Source organism: Artemia franciscana, chromosome 4, assembly GCF_032884065.1.
Source record: "Artemia franciscana chromosome 4, ASM3288406v1, whole genome shotgun sequence".
Classification (NCBI taxonomy): Eukaryota; Metazoa; Arthropoda; class Branchiopoda; order Anostraca; family Artemiidae; genus Artemia; species Artemia franciscana.
The window spans coordinates 54,478,780-54,500,116 of NC_088866.1; the positions used below are offsets into that span (position 1 = coordinate 54,478,780).

The 21,337-nt window shown below is 35.2% G+C and overlaps 1 protein-coding gene across 2 annotated transcripts; it reads right to left on the reverse strand.

Annotated features, from left to right (window-relative positions):
- Positions 1-629: 629 nt before the first annotated feature.
- LOC136026603 (neo-calmodulin-like) lies at positions 630-21,337 on the reverse strand. Of its 2 annotated transcripts, none has more exons than XM_065703320.1 (4): positions 21,193-21,337; positions 13,584-13,758; positions 11,563-11,805; positions 630-774 (listed from the first exon to the last, which is right to left on the reverse strand). In XM_065703320.1, exons 2-4 carry the CDS (start codon positions 13,732-13,734, stop codon positions 734-736), a joined length of 435 nt encoding a protein of 144 aa, XP_065559392.1. In that variant the 5' UTR covers positions 13,735-13,758; positions 21,193-21,337; the 3' UTR covers positions 630-733. The 2 variants fall into 2 exon arrangements, with proteins under 2 accessions (XP_065559392.1, XP_065559391.1); XM_065703319.1 differs by lacking the exon at positions 21,193-21,337 and adding an exon at positions 15,271-15,396.

Below are 21,337 nucleotides of genomic sequence, written 5' to 3' on the forward strand. Positions count from 1 at the left end.
ATTAGAAAAATGAGGTATTTTTAACTTACGAAAGTGAGATCGTATCTTAATGAAATTTCATATTCAGAAGGACCTCGAAATCCAGATCTTTCATTTTAAATCCCGACCGGATCGAGTGTAATTAGGGGGGGGGGACCGAGAATCTTAGAAAACGCTTAAAGCGGAGAGATCAGGATGAAATTTGGTGGAAAGAATAAGCGCAAGTCCAAGATAGGTGACTGACATAACCGGACCGGATACGCCCTCTTTGGTGGAGTTGGGGGGTACATTACAAGTTTTGTTTCACGTTCTTCAGTTGAATTGTCAGTACTCAGTACTGTGAAAGACGGCAAAACTGTGATTACACATTCAAGTCGAACATAAAATGTTTTCCCACATAATAGGAGTTGCTGTAAACACAAGTCTATTCTTGAAAGCTCAATAGAATTCCTACGCTGTGATAGCACGACGGATAGATCTTCCGGCAAAGGACTAGAGTTCAATTTCCATTGCCGCAAGGTTGGGCAACAGTTCTGCAATTTGCCCTGTAAAGAAGAAGCGTTGAATCGAAGCCCTATGCACCATCGACGGCTCGGGAGGATGTTTATCCTTTTAAAAAATAGAATTCCTGAATATTAAAAAGGAAAAACTTCAGAGAGCGAACATGTTTAATTAATTTAACTTGCCAAAAGAGAAGTAATAAGCTACTTTTAATTCCGTTCACTTTTCATGATTGATCTTGAAAGATGTCAACTTAAGAAAGGCGCTGATTCAGTTTCATCATTCTGGCGAAATCTGAAAAAAAAACCAGAAACTATCAGTAAAAGAATAAATAAACATTACAAAAGATTTCTGAATAAAGATTAATTATAATAACATCAAGAAAACATGATTAAGCTTTTTCACACTCATTTTCAACCAGATTTTGAGCCAAGGAGTTAGGCAGTCCCTCTAATTCTGGCAATAACTGTTTATTATTTCCTTGTTTTAATGTGTCTTGGACCTCTAGACTCACTAACACAATCGTTGTACTATGGCTATCAGAGATCTTGTGACCTCCTTTAAACCTGCATGGTCTAATTTGTAGTATAACAAGCGTTACCATTGATTGGAGGACAGCACTGTACCCAAGAGAATAAGTAACTCATATTCCCTTCTAACCGAAGATAAAACAGAAAATCCTACCACTGTAACCAAATTGATTTTTTTAAGGCGGGGGGGGGGGTAATATTGCTAAAATTGAAATTGGGTATTTAGCGATAGACAAACGCAGCTGAGAGCCCCATATATATATATTCTATTTTATTTTCTATATTTCTATTTTAGCAATATTATCCGCCCCCCCTTAAAAAAATCAATTTGGTTAGAGTGATAGGATATATATATATATATATATATATATATATATATATATATATATATATATATATATATATATATATATATATATATATATATATATATATATATGTATATATATATATATATATATATATATATATATATATATATATATATGTATATATATATATATATATATATAATATATATATATATATATATATATATATATATATATATATATATATATATATATTATATATATATATATATATATATATATATATATATAATATATATATATATATATATATATATATATATATATATCCTATCACTCTAACCAAATTAACAACTACCACTGAATTGATAACTGTATTACAAATTGATTTTTTAGGGAAAGGGGTAATATTGCTAAAATAAATATATATGTATGTATATATATATATATATATATATATATATATATATATATATATATATATATGTATATCACTGTAACCAAATTAATAACTACCACTGTATGGATAACTGTACTACAAATTGACTTTTTAGGGGGGGGGGTAATATTGCTAAAATAAAATAGATCCATCACTCAGTCATGTCATAAGTCATACATGTAAGATAGGTCAGTAGCCAACCACTTGCCGGCTCACCCCCTTTCCTTCTGTTTCCACAATCATAAATAATACCGGTTCGCACCATTTAAAATTGATCCAGTTACTGAGATATACACAATGAATCCCTTGAACAAAGGAAATGGGAGAAGCTTTTATACGCACTAAGACCCTAGGTGACAGGTTATTTTGAGGATGACCGTAATGTCTAGATATCTCTACAGTGGTAAGGAGTTAAACGGCTCAATAGTGGCCGAAACTCTAAAAAACAAATTTGATGCTTAGTGTAACCCATAAAAAGCTACGAGCCTAAGAATATTTGCCCAGTTTCCGAAAAAGAGGAAATATACCCTTTAAAAGTCAAGGAATCCTAATAAAATCACGCCATCTGATTCAACATATTAGAGAACCCTACTGTAGAGGTTTGGAGCTCCTGTCTGCGAACATATAAAATTTTGTAGTTTTATTCAGAAGAAAGATCACGGATGCATGTTTATTTGTTTCTTTTTTGTTGTTTTTTGTCCGCAGGGATAGCTGTATCGAACCAATGCTCCTGGAAAATTGGGAGACGGCTCATTTGAATGAAAATTAAAAGTTCTAGTGCCCTTTTTAAGTGGCCAAAAAGATTTAGAGGGCTACTAGTCCCCTCCCACGTCCTCTTTTCCAATAATTCGTCTGATCAAAATATTGAGATAGCCATTTTGTATAGCATATTGAAAATCCAAAAAATAATGCCTTTGGAGATAACGCGCCCCCCAGCACCTGAGGATAGATCTTTAAGTTATTAAAATTTGCCTATTGCTTACGTATATTATGTGTTATTGGGAAGTATGCAGATGTTTTTTATATGGAGGAGGATTTTGTGCTCGGGATGAGTTTTCCAACGAGAATTTATTCTGTGTGGAGAAAAATTTCCGTAGTGAATTTTCCAGGGAATATATTACATTGGGGAGGTTCTATTGAATTTCTATGGAAAATTCTCTTTATTTGTCTTACTTTGTCTTTGCCCATTTGCTTTTGCATGGGGATATGTTCCAGGGGAATTGTCGGAGAGAAAATTTTCTCCGTTGTTTGGATTTCCAGGAAATAATTCCCATGGAAGGGAAGAATTCTTGAGTGATCAGAATAACGATTTGAACTTAAGTCTTTTTCAAATAAAAGTATGCTAAGGAGAATTTTCAGCGAGGATGGAATTCTCTGGAAGAAACTTTAGGGAGAAAGTGCATTTTAAGCGAGAAGAACTTTCCAAGGAGGGGTTTCCTGTGAGGGGAAGGAATATTTCATGGGGAAGGTGAGCCTAATTAATCAGCACTATCTGAAAAATAATAAAAATTTAAAAATAGCTAGTTTTTTTTCAACTAAAAGTAAGAAAAAGCATTAAAACTCAACACGAACAGAAATTATTCTGTATACAAAAGGGTTGCCCTCCATTGAATACCTTGCTCTTTACACTAAAGTTTGACTGTTTGTCCCAATTTCTAAGAACGATTCCTGAAACACAAGGTCCGTTTAATTAGAATAGGAATCTTTTTTTAAAGTGTTAAAAACTTTAACGTGAAGTGAAAGGTATTAAGGAGGGGGAAACATCTTCATATAGGGAATAATTTCTGTTCACTTTGAGTTTTGATCTTGCTCCTTACTTTCAGTTGACAAAATTTGTTTTTTATGGTACTTGTTAATTATAGCAACCACACCAATATTAGGACAGTGTCACTTGAGAATACTCAAGTACTGATCTGAGTAAACAGATTTTTCTGTCTACTTTCGAAGGAAATTTAGCCTAGCGTCAGTAAAATAAACTACTATACATATATTTTTTAAAGAGGGTTAGCTCTTTAATACAATGCGTTCTGGGCGGCCTGCTTTCAATTTTCTCATGTAGTTTTCGTAATTTTGTTAATAAAGTATCATATTTTCATCGTATTTTGATATACTTCATTAGGATAAACATAACTTCACTTCTTGGGTGTGGTCGCTATAATTAACAAGTACCTTTATTTTACTTAAAGCAAACAAAACGACGAAAGAACTTTCATTATGAGAAGTACCTGTAGATGACGTGTTTGTTTTTATTACATCCTCGTTTTGTCTTTTCATTTACAGGGATCACAAGCATTCAAACTAGAGTTGTGAAAATTAAATAAATAAAGAAAACATTTCAGTCGTATAACTCAAAGGAAACAGCGAGAGGCGCCGCTTGAAAGGTCCACGGGGCCCTGGCCTTCCCATGGTTATAAAACATGTCAGAAGAAATATACAGAAAGATCTTCTAAAAAAAGAGATGGAACAGCTACACACTAAAAACAAGTTCCTATTTTTTACCCCTAGGAGACAGACATAATTTTACATGTTTTCATTAAAATATAAGTTTGAATTCCTTTTTAGGCATTGACTAGAACGACATTTTTAGAAATAAGCTTTCCACACGAAAAGACTTCCCCCCCCCGCTCAAACCTTCTGTTTTGGCTGCTTCTTGAGTACAGCCACGCGATTTTCAACGCATATTTTAGCACCACATACAAGTCTAAGCCTTTCATTCAACCTTTCAGACACTCTAGTTGGCAACTCTGTTAAGCTATTGAACTATTCTGGAAATGTGGTCTGTATCCCTCCCAAAGACAACTCCAGGCCACTACAGTTGTTTTTCATAATGCATATATCAATTAAGGTCTGCAAAGTGGTCTTTTGAACCTCATCACTATTCTTGAAATTGTCATTAGTAAATTCTCTGAATACTGTACATCTCACCTTTTTTTTTACGTCTAAATGTAAACCGCCAAAGACGAACCTTACCCAGTATAGACCCAGCAAAACAATAATTCGAAAAAATATACGCAAAACCGACATGTCACTGCCCAACCCCCACCCCAAACCAACAAGGAAACTCCAATATGAAATTTGTTTCGAAAGAGGTTGACACTAGTATAGAAAGTAGGGAAAACAATTCCACAACTTTTAATCATTGTTTCCACTGCTTATAAAAAAAAAAAAAAAAAAAGGACTCCATACCTCAATCGATCACCATATCTAAGAGCATGGTTAAGCCGCTCCACTAAACCACAGGAAACTGAAAGGCGACGCCCAATTTCCCAGAAATCACAGAAAAATTATTTTGGTTCTCTTGTTTTATTCCGGAAAACTTAATACTTAGTAATGATGAAGCCGATAGCATTACAAACTGTGAATTCTGTTTTTTCAATTAGCGGAATTTTGTTTTAAACTTCAAAAAAGGGTAGTCCTTAAAAAGGTTCTAGCATAACTACCGGGAAAACGTCAACATCAGCTCAAAAGGTGTACCATTTCATGAATTTCGCAGCCTTGTGCTTTCCCCTTGATGTTATCTACCCCGGTATCAAAAACACTTGAAGAAGCTAAAACAACTCAAAGGTCAAGTAGTTGAAGTACTACTTACTTGACAAGCACAAGGGAAAAGTTGCCAAGTGTACTTGCAAGTGATCCTCTCAAAGACGGTCAACCGAAGTTGAGACTCGCAAAATTAATGTTTATATGTATTGAATGTTTATAAAATGTCTTCAGAGAAGACAGAACAGACAGTTTTAAAATTAGCATCTATATACTTTCCTTGACTGTAGCCTACCATCAATATAGTAAACTGGGAATCATTTTTCACGTTTACTTCCCTTTTTTTTTTGGATAGCTTTTTCAGCGATATCTTTATATTTACAAAAATACACACTAGCACATTATATATATATATATATATATATATATATATATATATATATATATATATATATATATATATATATATATATATATATATATATATAAATAAGTTGTCTGTCTGTCTGTGGATCAGGTGACGTCATGTTTCTGTGTTGACTGACGTCATGAAATTAGTTGTCGTCAATTACAGACCGGGACACAAATGACGACCGAGACAGAGGGAATATAAGTGACGACCGGGAACCTCAAAGAGAAATTACAGACTGGGACACCCGGACACAAATCACGACCGGGACACAGGGAATACAAATGACGACCGGGACACAGGGACACAACTACAACGGGGACGCCGGGGGCACAGGCGGGATATATAAATGACGACCGGGACACAGGGATTGTTCGAATAGAAATTACAGACCGGGACACCGGGACACAAATGACGACCGGGACACCCGGACACAGGGAATATAAATGACGACCGGGACACTCAAAGAGAAATTACAAACTGGGACACCGGGACACAAATGACGACCGGGACACAGGGAATATAAATGACGACCGGGACACATGGACACATCATTAGAATAATGAGGTATAGATCTGAATACGGATTGTTTTTCCCATGGACAATAATATGTTGCATGTTCAAGAGTCAGTAAACCTGACAATCTATTTATATGCACAGACAATGGGACAGCGAAGAATGGTGTATATTCGCATGTTTTACGTAGTTAAAAACATATATTTATATCTATCTCTATTCACAGGTGGGACACAGGGACACAACTACAATGGCGCGTAACTAATATGGCGCGTAACGACTTACGCGCGCGGGGGGGCTTGGGGGGGCGCGAAGCGCCCCACCAACTATGTGTTGGGGTGGCGCGAAGCGCCACCCCAACAGCTAGTATATATATAAAAATAGTTGGCTGTCTGTGTGTCTGTCTGTCTGTCAGGTGACGTCATGTTTCTGTGTTGACTGACGTCATGAAGTTAGTTGTCGTCATTTTTGCTTTGACGGTGACGTCATTAAAGGTATTTAAGACATTTGTTCACGGAAAAATGTTTAATTGTAAAATGACTGAAGAACCTACAATGGCAACAGCCGAGGAAGCTGCTCAAAGAGTCTATGCCAAAAAATTTGCTGCTGATAAAGTAAGAAAAGAAAGCGTGCCGAGGAATCAAAAGAACGCAAAACCGTGCAGTTAGATGAAAATCCACCTGGACAGCGAGAGTCAAAATATATCAAAACTGAAAATGATAGCGATGATGATTGGGTTTGGGATTTTGACTTGGATAAGGTCAAGAAAAAGAAAACTGAAAAAAGAAAAAAGGTAAAAAACTAAAAAAAACTAAAAAGAAAAAAGACTCAAAGAGAAATTACAGACCGGGACACAAATGACGACCGAGACAGAGGGAATATAAATGACGACCGGGAACCTCAAAGAGAAATTACAGACTGGGACGCCCGGACACAAATCACGACCGGGACACAGGGAATATAAATGACGACCGGGACACAGGGAAACAACTACAACGGGGACGCCGGGGGCACAGGCGGGATATATAAATGACGACCGGGACACAGGGATTGTTCGAATAGAAATTACAGACCGGGACACCGGGACACAAATGACTACCGGGACACAGGGAATATAACTGATCACCGGGACACTCAAAGAGAAATTTTAAACTGGGACACCGGGACACAAATGACGACAGGGACACAGGGAATATAAATGACGACCGGGACACAGGCACACATCATTAGAATAATGAGGTATAGATCTGAATACGGATTGTTTTTCCCATGGACAATTAGATGTTGCATGTTCAAGAGTCAGTAAACCTGACAATCTATTTATATGCACAGACAATGGGACAGCGAAGAATGTTGTATATTCGCATGTTTTACGTATTTAAAAACATATATTTATATCTATCACTATTCAGAGGTGGGATACAGGGACACAACTACAATGGCACGTAACTAATATGGCGCGTAACGACTTACGCGCGCGGGGGGGTCTGGGGGGGCGCGAAGCTAAATTTTAAGAATTCCTAAGTAAGGAGCAGTAACATTGGTGAAAAATTATCCTAACAGTACCTAATTAAAGAGCGATGAGGGCATGATGTATTTTTTTTCAAACCAAAACTTTGTATAGAAGGAGTATATATATATATATATATATATATATATATATATATATATATATAATATATATATATAATATATATATATATATATATATATATATATATATATATATATATATATAAATATATATATATATATATATATATATATATATATATATATATATATATATATATATATATATATATATATATATATATGCTTGGCTGTGTTTTGCCACGCAGTCAACAGCTGTGAGTTGTGTCTAGGGCACATACAATGTTCCTAGATGTCATTTTAAATATACACAACAAGCTTTTGCGTATAGATCATGGTTCATTCAGACACCAACAAAAGTTGTCTTTTTAACCGACATGTGTTCCAGGTTTAAGCCAAGAGAAAGAAAAATGTTTAGAAATATCTTCAAAAATGAAGAGAATATATATTTAAATACATTTTGACATTGCAGATATTTCGAAAATGTTCTATTTGAACATTTATATAGATTTCATTTTCTTCTATTTAGGGCTAATCCAATCACGGAGATTAACAAATCTTAGGGGGTTAACAGCACGTCTCTAGTCCCAAGATAGTTGCGGCCAAGACGTTTAAGTTGCAACCAAGTCAATGCTTGAGTTCGTCCCCAAAAACGAAAAGATGATGGAAGTCCGTTTTGCATGCTTGCAGTCAAAGCTGACAATGATTGTAGCATCTGCTCCGACAAATGAAGCCAATAATTCCAAGAAAGATTGTTTCTATTACAACCTTAACGATCTAGTCAACTATGTAGCAGAGCACGAGATTTTAAATATATGTAGTGATTTGAATGCTAAAGTTGGTAATAGCCATAGATATGCACCTGAAGTGATAAAATGGTTTTGGCGCCATTAATGATAATGGTGTGTGATTGATATATGTGTGTTGACCGTGGCCTAATTGTTGATGGCTCGTTGTTTCCCCACCGGGAAGTCCACAAGTATACTTGTACTTCCCCTGATGGAGTGACAAGAAGCAAAATTGACAGCCTCTTGATCAGGAAGCGACACAGATGTTTCAAAGATGTACATTCCAATCGTGGTGCTGAATTGTTCTTTGATCACCAGCTAGTAATCGCCCGTTTCAAGCTGAAGATAAAGACTATTGTGAAGTGCAAAAGAACTCTTCGAACATTTGATTTGCAGAAGACAAAAGACAAAGACATTCGTCAAAACTACTGTCTATTCCTCACCAATAAGTTTCCTAGCCTTGTTTGTGAGGAGACGACAGAGTCTGTTTGTGAAACATAGACCCAGATCGTGGAAAATGTGCAAATTGTAGCTAAAGAGACTCTTGGTTTCCCTAAAAAGAAGAGGGAACAGTGGATAAGTGATTCTTCTTGGAAACTCATGTCAGTGAGGAAAGAGATGAAAATTCAACTAGACTCCTGCGACCTCAGTACCACCTCTGAATATAAGGACTATCTAAGGAAAAAGCACAAAAAGCCCAAAGGAGAGCAGATGGACGTTGCTTCCTCGAGACCAAAGCTACTGAAGCCGAAGCTGCTGCTAGTAAAGATGATAATAGGGCAGTTTATCGCATAACGAAAGAGATCACAGAAGATTTCAAAAAGCCTGCTACTGCGATTGAGAGTAAATCAGGACGACTGCTAACGCGCAAAGAAGAAATCGATAATAGATGGAAAGAGCATTTCCACGGAATATTAAATTTTGCCCTTCCTGCAGACCCCCCAGATGGTCGACCCCTTTTCCAATTAGACATAAGTACAGAGGCGATTAGTATATATGATATAGAGACAGTACTACGTAAACTTTTTTTTTGTAAAGAGAGTTTGCTGTCCACAGCAAAATAGAATTATCCTTGATATTAGGGCGTTTATCCCCCCCTTTTCAGGATAAAATCTTTGCAGGATCAATTTTGGAAACTATCATTTTTCATTAAAATCTACGTTTTTGCAATAGAACATAACCTGAGCCTAAAACAAACTTTTGAGGCTTCAGTCTTCTCCCCCCCCCCATCCGCTACAATACTACAGATTAAAGTTAATCTGTATTTTCCGATATACGTGCTTTTTGCATTACTAAATAAAAAAGTGCTACTTTATATCTGCTGTTTCGAAGGTTTTGCCCCCCCCCCGAAAAAATTCCTGTGTACGTGCCTGAGAAGTGGCATTCAGTTGAACAAAAATCGCACTTTATTTGATGCAGATTTCGCAGACAATATAACGCTTCTTTCTCACTGAAGAGAGGAGCTTCAATACAACATAAATGAGCTCTTGAAATTAGGTGAAAGAGTAGGTTTAACAATAAGCACGCAAAAGACAAATATCATACGCAATGTGAATAGACTACCTCCTAACCCCCTGACAGTTAAAGCAAGGAAAATTGAAGAGACAGATATTTTTAGATATCTTGGGAGTCTAGTGAGCACTGATGGAAGCCCTGAGCATGAAATTGCCACATGTATAACGTACGCAGGAAGCGCCATTGATATGTTAAGAAACGTTTGGAGAAGTGCCACTTTCTGTTTGAAGCTAATACTGAGCCTCTTCAATAGCAATGTCCTATCAGTACTAACGTATGGTTCCATAAGCTGGGCGCTGACAAAACAGCTAGAGGAAAGGATCCAAAGTTTTGAAAATAATTGTCTTCGACGGTTTCTCAGAATCTACTGGAGGGACGAAATTAGAGAGAAGACTAAACAGCCACTCGTTATTGATAAACTCATAAGCAGTCAGTGCCGATACTGGGGACTCATGGTTAGAATGGGCAGCAATCGTCGGCCTCACGATGTTCACAATGCTTCAGTCATGCCTGTTCAGAAGCGTAAAATTAATTAAGCAGTCTGGTTGCGTTTTCCAGATCTTGATTGATCTAATTTATGGCATCCATTTAGTGAAACCTAAAATCATACTTTAATGCTTTCCCTACTTCCTTTTCCCTTCTTGCTCTTTTACGATCTATCACTCAGAGACCTCTTGCAAAAAATCATTGTCTCTTCTAACAAGCTAATATTGCTCGAAATTCATCCAGTTTTTCTCCTTAAGAGAATAATTCATCTCAAATTGTCCTCCTGAAGTCTATCAACACATCAACTACTCTGTTGGCAGTTATCCTCCCTAATAGCCTGTTTTATTACGAAATCCCCGTTTCAGTGAATTTCTTCACTCGCTTTGTTTTTATTAAGGAATGGTCTTAACTTTACTTGACAAATAACAAGTAGGCAAATTTTTCTTGTTTTATCAAAGAATAATTCCTTCCATGTCATAATTAAGTTGAGGAATGACAAAAAAAAACTTTGAAGAAAGTAAAAAATAAGTTAGAATGAGACTTAATACAAGCACTATTTTAACTCATGGACTGCATTGGGACTAAACATCAGGTTGTTTATAACTACCCAGATTATCCCACCTACCAAATTGTAGTAGTCTAATGCCATTACTAGTTTCTGTCCTAGCACAAAATCAGTGCAAACTAGGATACTATATTTCCCCATTTTGTACTAGCCTGGGTATTTAGGTCCTGTAATATTATGAATACCGTATTGTTGCCAGGAAAAGCTGCCGTTTTTTAAGCGAAATACTAAATTTTACTTGTGAATGGTAGGTGTCAAGACTTAGATTTCTGGGCAGACACATGTCTAGACATGACATTCTGGCTACACAAGCATAAGACCACCGCTTAATGAAAAATTCTAGCTTCAAATTAAAGTGAGATTTTTAAGTGCATTAAAATAAAAGTTTACAAGCTGAATTTTTGCATCCATCTAAAAGTTTTAGAAAAATATCCAAGCATAAAAAAATACCTTTATAGTTTACAACACCATCACCATCGAAATCAGCTTGTTTAAGCATCTCGGCTATATCTTCATCAGAGAATGTTTCGCCCAAATTTACCGAAACGTATCGAAGTTCTTCTACATTAATATGTCCGTTGCCGTCTTTGTCAAAGGCGTCGAAGGCCTCTTTTATTTCTTTTTCAGCATCAATGTCGTTGACACTCTTAGCCATCGCAATCACAAATTCAGAAAACTCGATAGTACCGTTTCCTAAAAATAGTTTCTTTTATAGCTTTCTGTTCTATGTAACAAATATGTTGTCCTATTGGGATTTTACAAAACCCTTGTTACGTGACGTTTTGGTGTCAACTCAACATGATTGATCAATTTTATTAATCAGTAATCCAGGAGGATGTCTACCTTGGTCTGTAAGAATGTCAAAGGCTTGTAGTTTTTCAAAATACGTCAAAAGTCTTTATTTTCTCGCTTTCACGAATGGTTGAAAACTGCTTTTGACATCCAAAACACTTGTTACGATTATTAAGACTAAAAAAAAAAGTTGCTAAGAAATAGGTCATTCTCGTAGGAAAAACCCAAAGTTTTTACTTAGAAATTTTGATCTTAAAAAAAAAAAAAAAAAATCCAGACATAACCGTCCATTTGACATTAGATAGCAAGGAACACTGTCTCTGGCTCAAGAAAGCTTCCACTTGCGTTTAGACGAACTTAGTTTTTGAGTCACTAAGAATTCACCGTCTTTCTTAAGAAAAGATTGTTGAACAAATTAGATAAAACACCATTTTCTATAATAACAGATGAGACGACGGACATGGGTGTACCCAAGGAGTTGCCCATTTGCAAAACTAGACTGGGTTCTGTTCTGGCACCACAAATTCAATGATGGGGCGTGACAAAATTGTGGCAAAGTTTACTTGCTACATGTAGTTGCTTGCCACTTCATCCATCTGTTTACATGATGTACTTGTAAAAGTCGTTGGTCGTCCCTCTAAACCTGCTTGCGAAAAATACTTGAGCGGTGCAACGCACTATCTCTGTACTTCACAAGTCATAGCTCATGCTTACAAGCCTGTCCTCAGAGCACTCAAAATAGTCTTATTTTATTATTTATGCTCTTTTACCTGCCTTTTGATCATGTTTACCTATGTTGTCGTGCTCATGTAAGCTTACTACCCTGAATCACTGTTCTAAAAAAAAGAAAAAATTAAATTTAAAAAAAAAGTGAAAAATGTATAATAGATTGCCATTACTATCTGGAAAGATGCTATCTAGTTTTCTACTACATTGTTTTACTTTTTATTGGATCATGTGAATCCCTTTAAAATATACAAATGAGTCTCTTCTGTCTACAAACAAATCCAAAAAGTAACTGTCAGACTGCGTTGTCATTACAGCCAGACAGGATGTATCACTATTCTTAAAATACTTTTAAAAAGAGAATAATATAACATAAATAACTATCGTTTTAGTTTTGAATTCCTCACAGCTTCAAAAACAACCTATGTATATATCGCTTTAGTTTGGTTTTGGCATTTACCATGAATTGTAAGCACCCATGATATATCAAATCAAATTTTAATGAGTTTAAGAAAAGCAGGGAGACAGCCGTGACAGCAGAGAATGCGAGGCTATTGCACAAACCATCGATAAAAACATAAGTGATTAGCCCATCCTGCAGTTTTTTTTTAAAAACTCCTTTCCCATGCAATTTCCATGTTACTTCCTAACCACTGTGTTTGACTGGTAGAAATTTTTCTCCTTGTCCTCAACGTCTAAAAGACCCAAGAATACAACAGGGCTTTCAAATTGTTTGCTATAGATCTTAACAAAGATTCATGAATTACAAGTCTTTCAAAGACATCTTTCAGAAGAAATTAGAAAACCCATCTTGAAAACAGAATCACCACTAAACAAAATCACAATACTAGTACTACTAACAACTTACTGCAGTACAAAGCCACCTGAGGCCAACACAGCAAAGAATTTGCGGAAAAGGAGAAGATTGAGAAAAAAAAAAAAAAACTTCTCACCATCAGCATCTACTTCTTTTATTATGGCTAAGATTTCAGCATCTGTAGGGTTTTGTCCAAGACACTTCATGACTGCTGTTAATTCTGAGGTGGTAATGTGACCATCTCCATCCTGATCAAAAAGGGCAAATGATGCTCTCAAATCTTCCATTTGCACATCAGTAAATTGAGAAGCCTGAAACAAAAACGTATATGAGCAGGATATATGCTATCCTCCACTCTGCAACTTATTCTGAAAAAATTATAAAAAGCCAAAGCAACTTAACGCTAGAACAGCTACGTTGGTGCTTTAAAAGCTTTAATGCAGCCTAGGTAGAATGTAAGTCTAGATAAATCATAATTTGCAGGTTTAAGGATACATTACAAGCAGCAATTTCAAGTTTTATTAATAAGAAAAAAAACTCAAGTGAATTGATTATTAGAATCTCTCACATAAAACGGAACAGTATTTATATTTCTCTTTAGTCCTGATTCTCCAAAGAAAATTTATTACCAATTAAACTCTATGCTTTAAAAAAAAAAAATAAATAAAATAAAAAAAAAAAAAAAAAGTTGTAATCTTGTAGCAGGATGACCATAGAACATTGAATTACGATAATCATAGAAAATTGGTCTAATAAATGTCAACTTAGCATACACACATTTAACCGAAAATACAATATTCAGTTCTAGTCACTTCCACTCAGGTCCTTGTCTTGAAAATCCCCTTTCTGGACCTTTCCCACTATATTATTGAAGCTCTACAATCATGAGCTACACTTTAGTTTTTATTTGTCAAGATCATTTCCTTGGTTATATTTCATAAGCATCTGCCTTTTTGGTCCTAGCCTGCAACTGGTATTTATTAAGTCCTGAAATTTCAAAAATTGGCTCGGAAGTTTTTCTTGGCAGTCTTGAAACATTTTGAGAATAATATGAGGACCAAAGTTGTTTAAGGTTGGTTGGGAACTAAAAATAGACACCATTTGAAGTGCACAACAGTGAAAGTGAACCTTCACTGTGCCAGCCAGAGGGGAAATTTAAGAGGCTAAAATTTCAATAGCAAGAATTACAAAAATATATGGCACATGCACCAAATTTCTGAAATTTGGAGTTAGTCATGATATGACAACTCGCTATGAACAATGTGAGATAGAAATACTTTTTTTTTTTTCTATAGTCTGACCCATGCCGTCTTTATTGTCTTTAGTTAAACTATTTCTGAAGCATAAAATTACACTTAGTATACACCTTTACATTATCTAACCTAGCTGTCCATGAGGATATCCTTCCCTTGATAGGTTCTTACTTGAATACAAAGAAAAATGTAACCTATAGGCTAAATAAAATTTTAGTTGGAAATTTTCATATTTAGGAAATGGTTAAATGATAAGTTATTATAAACTGGCTACTTGAAAAAAAAACTGAGGGGAGGGGTTTGATATCGACTCTCTAGTTAAACTAAAAAGTATTCATAAGACAACAAACAAAATAACAAACTTTCCAAGAATCAATAGATTTTGAAAATTATATCCATTTCCTGAGTCTAGATTTTGAAAATTATATCCATTTCCTGAGTCTATATAGCTAGCCTAAACAAAGCTAGGTGCCTCCTAGCCTAAAATAAATATTGTTAATAAATAAACCTGAAATAAGCCAAATCAGATCGGTTAATTGCAGATAGTGTGTAAATGGGGAAAACACTTACCATTTCAATAAAAAACTAAAAAGCTGACTTGTGTCTAACCAATTTAGCGCTGCATTCAAGATTTGTCTTTTTACAACTCTAAACTTCGCGTTTTATGTTGTGGGATTTTGGAGTTTTGTTTAAGAATCTAAAGCTGATTGGCTGACGTTGTTTCTATGTGGAGTCAGAATGATGCAGCAATTCTGACGTAACAATGTCTCCGTAAGTTTACAGGGAAAACCAAAAAAGAAAACCGTTTGTGTTTTAATAGGGATATATATGCTGTTTTGGTACATATTAATTATACAGAACACGCCCAAGAAGTGAACCAAGGGCAATCATATTAAAATATACCCAAATATGATGAAAATATAAATACTTTAGTAACAGAATTATGGGAACTACAACAAAGAATTATGGAAAACAGGCCGTTAGTTTCCATAGTTTTGTTACTAAACTATTACAATTTCATCATATTTTGGTATATTTCATTATGATTAACCTAACTTCAATTTTTAAGTGTGTACTAGCTAACAAGAAAGTACCTAAGCTAATTATAGCCGAGTACAAGAGAAAAAATAGGTTTATTCAGATCAAACAAAGCAAACCTCTTGAGCATGTTTTGGGTAACTAGCAAGTACCACATTTTTCACAAAATCCAACCAGCAGAAAAATCTATTTGAATTTATCAGTCATCTTAAGAAGAAGCTAACAATGATCATTGGTGTGAATATGAGATTGAGTCAAAGAACTGTGTTATCTACCTAATGGGAAAAAAATTGGGTTTGAACATATCCTTTTTTAAGTCTACCACTTGGTTCACCATTCAATACTCTTTTCTAAACATAATAACCACTATAACAGTCTTGGCACCATCAGCAGCGTATTCCTCAGAACGCACTGCCAGTGGTCAGATACTTGGAAGGATGACCAGTGGCTGGAGGTTGACAGAAATTAGCAGTAATAGGCTCCTATTGGTGCCCGCTAGTCCCGCGAAAATGTTATCATTATTATTCCCTATAAACTTGAAACTAATATTTTAACTCCTTGGACTGTCAAGACCCCAGTGCAGAAGACAAAAATGGAAAGTAAATTTGGCTCCCCCACAAGAAGGCTAAATTCCATTTTTTGTTAGGGGACAAGCCTCCTGAATCTGAGTAAATTTTTTTTCTGATAAGCTTGAGGTTTCCAAGGTTCATGGTCTGGACTAAAGGACCTCAAATCTTTCATTTGAGGGGAGAGGGCGGTAGGGTGTCCAGAAGCAGGCCATACATCACATTGTCCCTGATAAATTTGCAATTGTAAGCCTCCATACCAAAAAGAAACTAACATAATTTTAAAGGCATTATCCTCCCCCCTCCCAAAAAAAAGAAATCCCAAAAAGGACCATCCTATGTTTGTTTTTCCTTTTTCCAAAGTGGCTTGAAATCTTTACATTTAAGGTCTACATGGGTTTAAATGGTGACACACCTACACTTGTTTGTGGCAATCATTTTAATTATGACTTGAGTATCCATTTTAATTTATATTTGCTTAGGCAGTCATCTAATTATCCATAGTATAGGGACAGATATAAACCTGTCAACCCAGGCCAAGAATTACATTTGGTGCCACGAGTTGACAAACCAATTATAGGTATCAGGTTATGGCTATTTTACTTCTTTGAAGAATATAGTTATTTATTGAATATGTATTTAGTTGTTTTACTAACAGTAGCATATTATTTTATTTATGCAAACCCTTATGGGTGAAGAGCTTTAAGAAAAACTTTAAGATTCATCATAACAATATTTTATTGCTGATAACATTTAAAATAAATACAATCAATTTTATCCTGTAGATTAAAATTTAACTTTAAATGCTTTTATCAAAGCCAATGTCTTTATAGTGTCGTCATATGATAGCTTTGAAGCCATAATGTGTTCTATGTCACAAATGAATAAATGAATGTATTTAGTACCCATCAATGGAGAAATAAATTGAGCACAAAAAAAAAGAAGCACAAGACACTAATTCATCTGACACAAACAAAACAGATGCCAACTACTGCTGTAAAACATTGGCCCATGGGTGGGTCTTGACTGATGATTTATATTGGTCAATTTGCGACAGAATTGCTTCTTCAGGTTTAGTAACACCATACTGGCGCGTAACATACCTATTCCTTGTTTCCTTGTCTACAGTGATAAACGCAGCAGAAACTTTGCAAACTTGTATTACATTGATTATTTGAGTGTAATTTCAGTTTATCTGTAGCAAAATGTAAAAATCCACAAAAAGGGACTGAGATAAAGATAATGAGGAAAAATCATAGCATTGTACACCTGGGCCAAAAGACAACAATCAAACTTCCACTTATTTGCCACTATACAGCTATGCATAAAAAAAGATCGCTTCTGAAAATGAGAGAGCAGGAACCACCATGTCTCTAACATTGATTGTCCAATAGGGAGGTGCAGATACACAATATCATCCACAAAATCAACAATAGAACCACCAAGTATGATGCTCTGAGCAGCATCTGATTTTGAGTTAAAAAGCAGCACTTCAGACTTTTCAGCATTAAAATGGAGTCCAATATGGGCATACTTTTGTTGCAACTTAATAAAATTAGCTTCTAGTCCATGTCAAATCAAAGACAAATCAATACCAAACAGAATATAAGTCATAAGTGACTTTGATTGTGACCTTAAAAATACTGTTATTAAATACTGTCAGTGACAAAATAGCACCTTGTCTTACCCTTTTCTTTACTAAGAGAAGGGAATTTCCACGTGAAGAAAAAGCAAAATCACATAAAAGACTAGTAGTAAACTCGTTAGCTAGTAAAGGGAGCCTAAGTTCCACTTTCAGATTTTCATACATGTCAGCCAGCAGGGCGAGGATGCAGGAATCAGCACTGGTCAAACCCAAGTCAAATAGAACCTCCTTGTGGAGAAGCAAATGAAATGAACGTCCTACTATCATGAGCAGCTAAAGCAATACTTTCCCAGTGCTTTTCTTCATCAACTAAAGCAGATACCAAAGCAGAAAGGGCATGACCACACCCCAGGCAACTGAAAGCCAAAATGGTGGGCCTAAACTGTACATTTAGTTCTCAATTCATCATCTGTCAAATTCTCAAAAATTTTACAAAATAAAGTTGCAACTGTTATTGGGCAAAAAGACAAACATTCAGAAGGAGGTATATTCTTCTTTGGGATAGGAGTAAAACATCCAATTGAAAAAGAATCAAAGACAAATCCCAGATTAAATATCATTTGGTAAAGGAGTACTAAGGGTTTCACAAACAGTTCACCACACAACAACAAATGCTGTGCAGGTATTCTATCAAATCCTCTAGACTTTTTTCTTCTTCAGTTTACTAATTGCAATTGGTTATTAACTGATTATTAGAAATAATCCAGCTCTTGGAAATAATCAGTCAAGGACTAGAAGCATGCACAAAAAATATTGGAGTTTCACTTTGAAACTATTTTGCAGATATGGAATTGGAACAGAAAATTCTCCTTTTATAATACTCAGCCCATGAGGAAAGTGGTATACAAGATGGTATTTGACTTGGCATATCTTTTACAAGACTGGACCACAACTTATTTGGCCAAGACCAAACTTCTTCCAAACAAGACAAAATAATTGAGCTCCAATAAAGAGAAAGGTACTTTGCCAACTGGCGTTTAGTATAATACAGTTTTTGCAGCCACCCATTGTGTGGTTTATCTGCTTCAATCCAAACTGAATGCCAAAACTTAGCAGAAAAGCAAGCATTTTGTAAATTATCATTAGTTGACCAGCCAGGCTCTTCAGTTCCAACTTTTATTCACCTAATAGGTACTGCCAATTTTTCTGCACGAGCTAGGGCATGAGTAAGTTCACTACAATAAATATTCAGTCTAACTCAAAAATCATACATATTCTTCCTTGAACTCTGCATCAACAAATCAAAATGGACACAAATTTTTGTGAGGAAATCATTACACACATTCTGGAAAAAATCTAGAGATGCCCTATCCCAATCATTAGCATAAAATACAGATAGATTTTTTCGAAGCCAGTTAGAAGAAGGGCCACAATCACCAATCAGAGCACTAAAAGACAAAGGGAAGTGATCTGACATAAAATTGGAATTACTAACAACAACTTTGGCAATAGTTACAGATGATGTATGAGAAACATGGTCTAAGTTAGATGTACTACCCAAATTATAGACATAAGTAAAACTCTCATTCTTCAGTGCAACTACACAATCATCATTTAACAGTCCGAAAATAATACTTGAGTACTCAGAATCACCAGAAGAATTATGTGGGTTGGTTAGATCAAAATTTGAAGTTGTTACGGGGCGGGGGGTTTCTTATAAAGTTTGTTCCATTTCTTGTAGTTTACTGATTGCTCATAAAGTTTACTTGATTTCTTATATAGTTTAAGTTGTTTGTGGTATGGGAGCTTTATAGTTAATGGATATAAATTGGGAGGGTTCTATTGACCAGCCTCTATAATCTTGGAGATAAATTCATTATCATGACGTTTAGGTTTGCCGAGATGGGCAGATTCCCTTGGGAACGAACCAGTAGACAATAGGAACTGTACCTGTACCTTGACTCAAAGACAAACACAATTATTGACAATAATTTTATTTTCTTACTTCATACACAACTTCAGGTAAAATGGCTCCAATAATAGTAGTATAAAGTGCATCAAAGAGTGACTACCAAAAAACTGAATTACACTCTTAACTTTTAGTCCACCTTATATATCCCGAATCAACCCGGATTTCTAAATTAAGCTCTGGGTAGACTGACCTCAGAAATGTTGCAACACAACTCTTTTTTTTGATTATACAACATATGGCTTAACCTCCTTGCAAAGATTTATTATAACGAGGGTTTTCACCTTCAGTTTGTTGACCAGACCAGAAGTAGAAATCTGGTTTCTAATTGGCTTTATTCAAAAGTTTGAATCTAATTTTGGTAGTCAAAAAAAGTATCATTTTTTGCTTGAAGGAAGATTTGTACCAAAGGTAAAAAGTATCATTTTTCGCCTGTTATAAAACTTGTACTAAAAAAGCACAAATCCTATGAGATAATTAACTTGCACTTTAAAATCTTTATGTGTATAAGAGATTCTTATTTTAAAACTTTCTAAAGTAAATGAATGAGAGATTTGGTTTTGAGTTCTGTAAGGGGGAGGGGGTTTGCTGGTCCATATGTTACATATCCCCTATCCCGCTGTAGATTGACGCCCTCGTCAATCAGAACATTCCCTGTTCTTAAGTTTTATCTTTCTTACAGTTTCTTATTGTCAAAATATTTTTATTTTAATTCTTTCACGTCAGAAATGATTATTTAAAGAAAACGTATAAATTCCTACACCTTTAATTAACCTACACCTTACACTTTAATTACATTAATACAGCACTTGACATGAATAAGGTTTATACGTGAATACCTGGTTTCACAAAAAAGATTTTTTGTATTTATTTAGTTTTCAATTGATCCCAGGTATTCTTACAATAAAGTGTAAAATATACAACGTTACATAAAAAGAATTTCCACTTGCACTTTTATTAAGTTTCAACTATTCACTACTTGGCACTTTTTAATTGTTCACTATTTATTTTTTTGGAATGTTACACACCGATCACAATTCTCGTGTCCTTGCCCTATTCACTGATTGAACTAATATAATGTCATTATTTAATTTATCACCCTTAAGATTTTTTTTTTGTTTCTTGAAAATTTATCAACCGTACAGTCTGTCTTTTTATTACGCTTTCACAAAATGGGAAGTGCAGGACTAGGAATACCTATCCCCTAGGAGTTTAAGTACAAAAGTACACCTGGTACTACGGTTCTTCCGTTCCTTTCCCGCTCCCTTCTGCATTTTAAGCGTTATTCGTATTGTCTTTAATTTATTTGACTGAGGTAGTATTTAAAATCTTACTTTGTGGTTGTTTCCAAAGTTTATAGGATTAGAATTTTCTGATTTAAATCTTCATTTGGGTCTGATGTTGTTGATATCGGGTCTTCATGTTGTATTTCGTTACCATCTATGGTGCCTTCGCGGGTATGCTGTGATTGTATTTTGG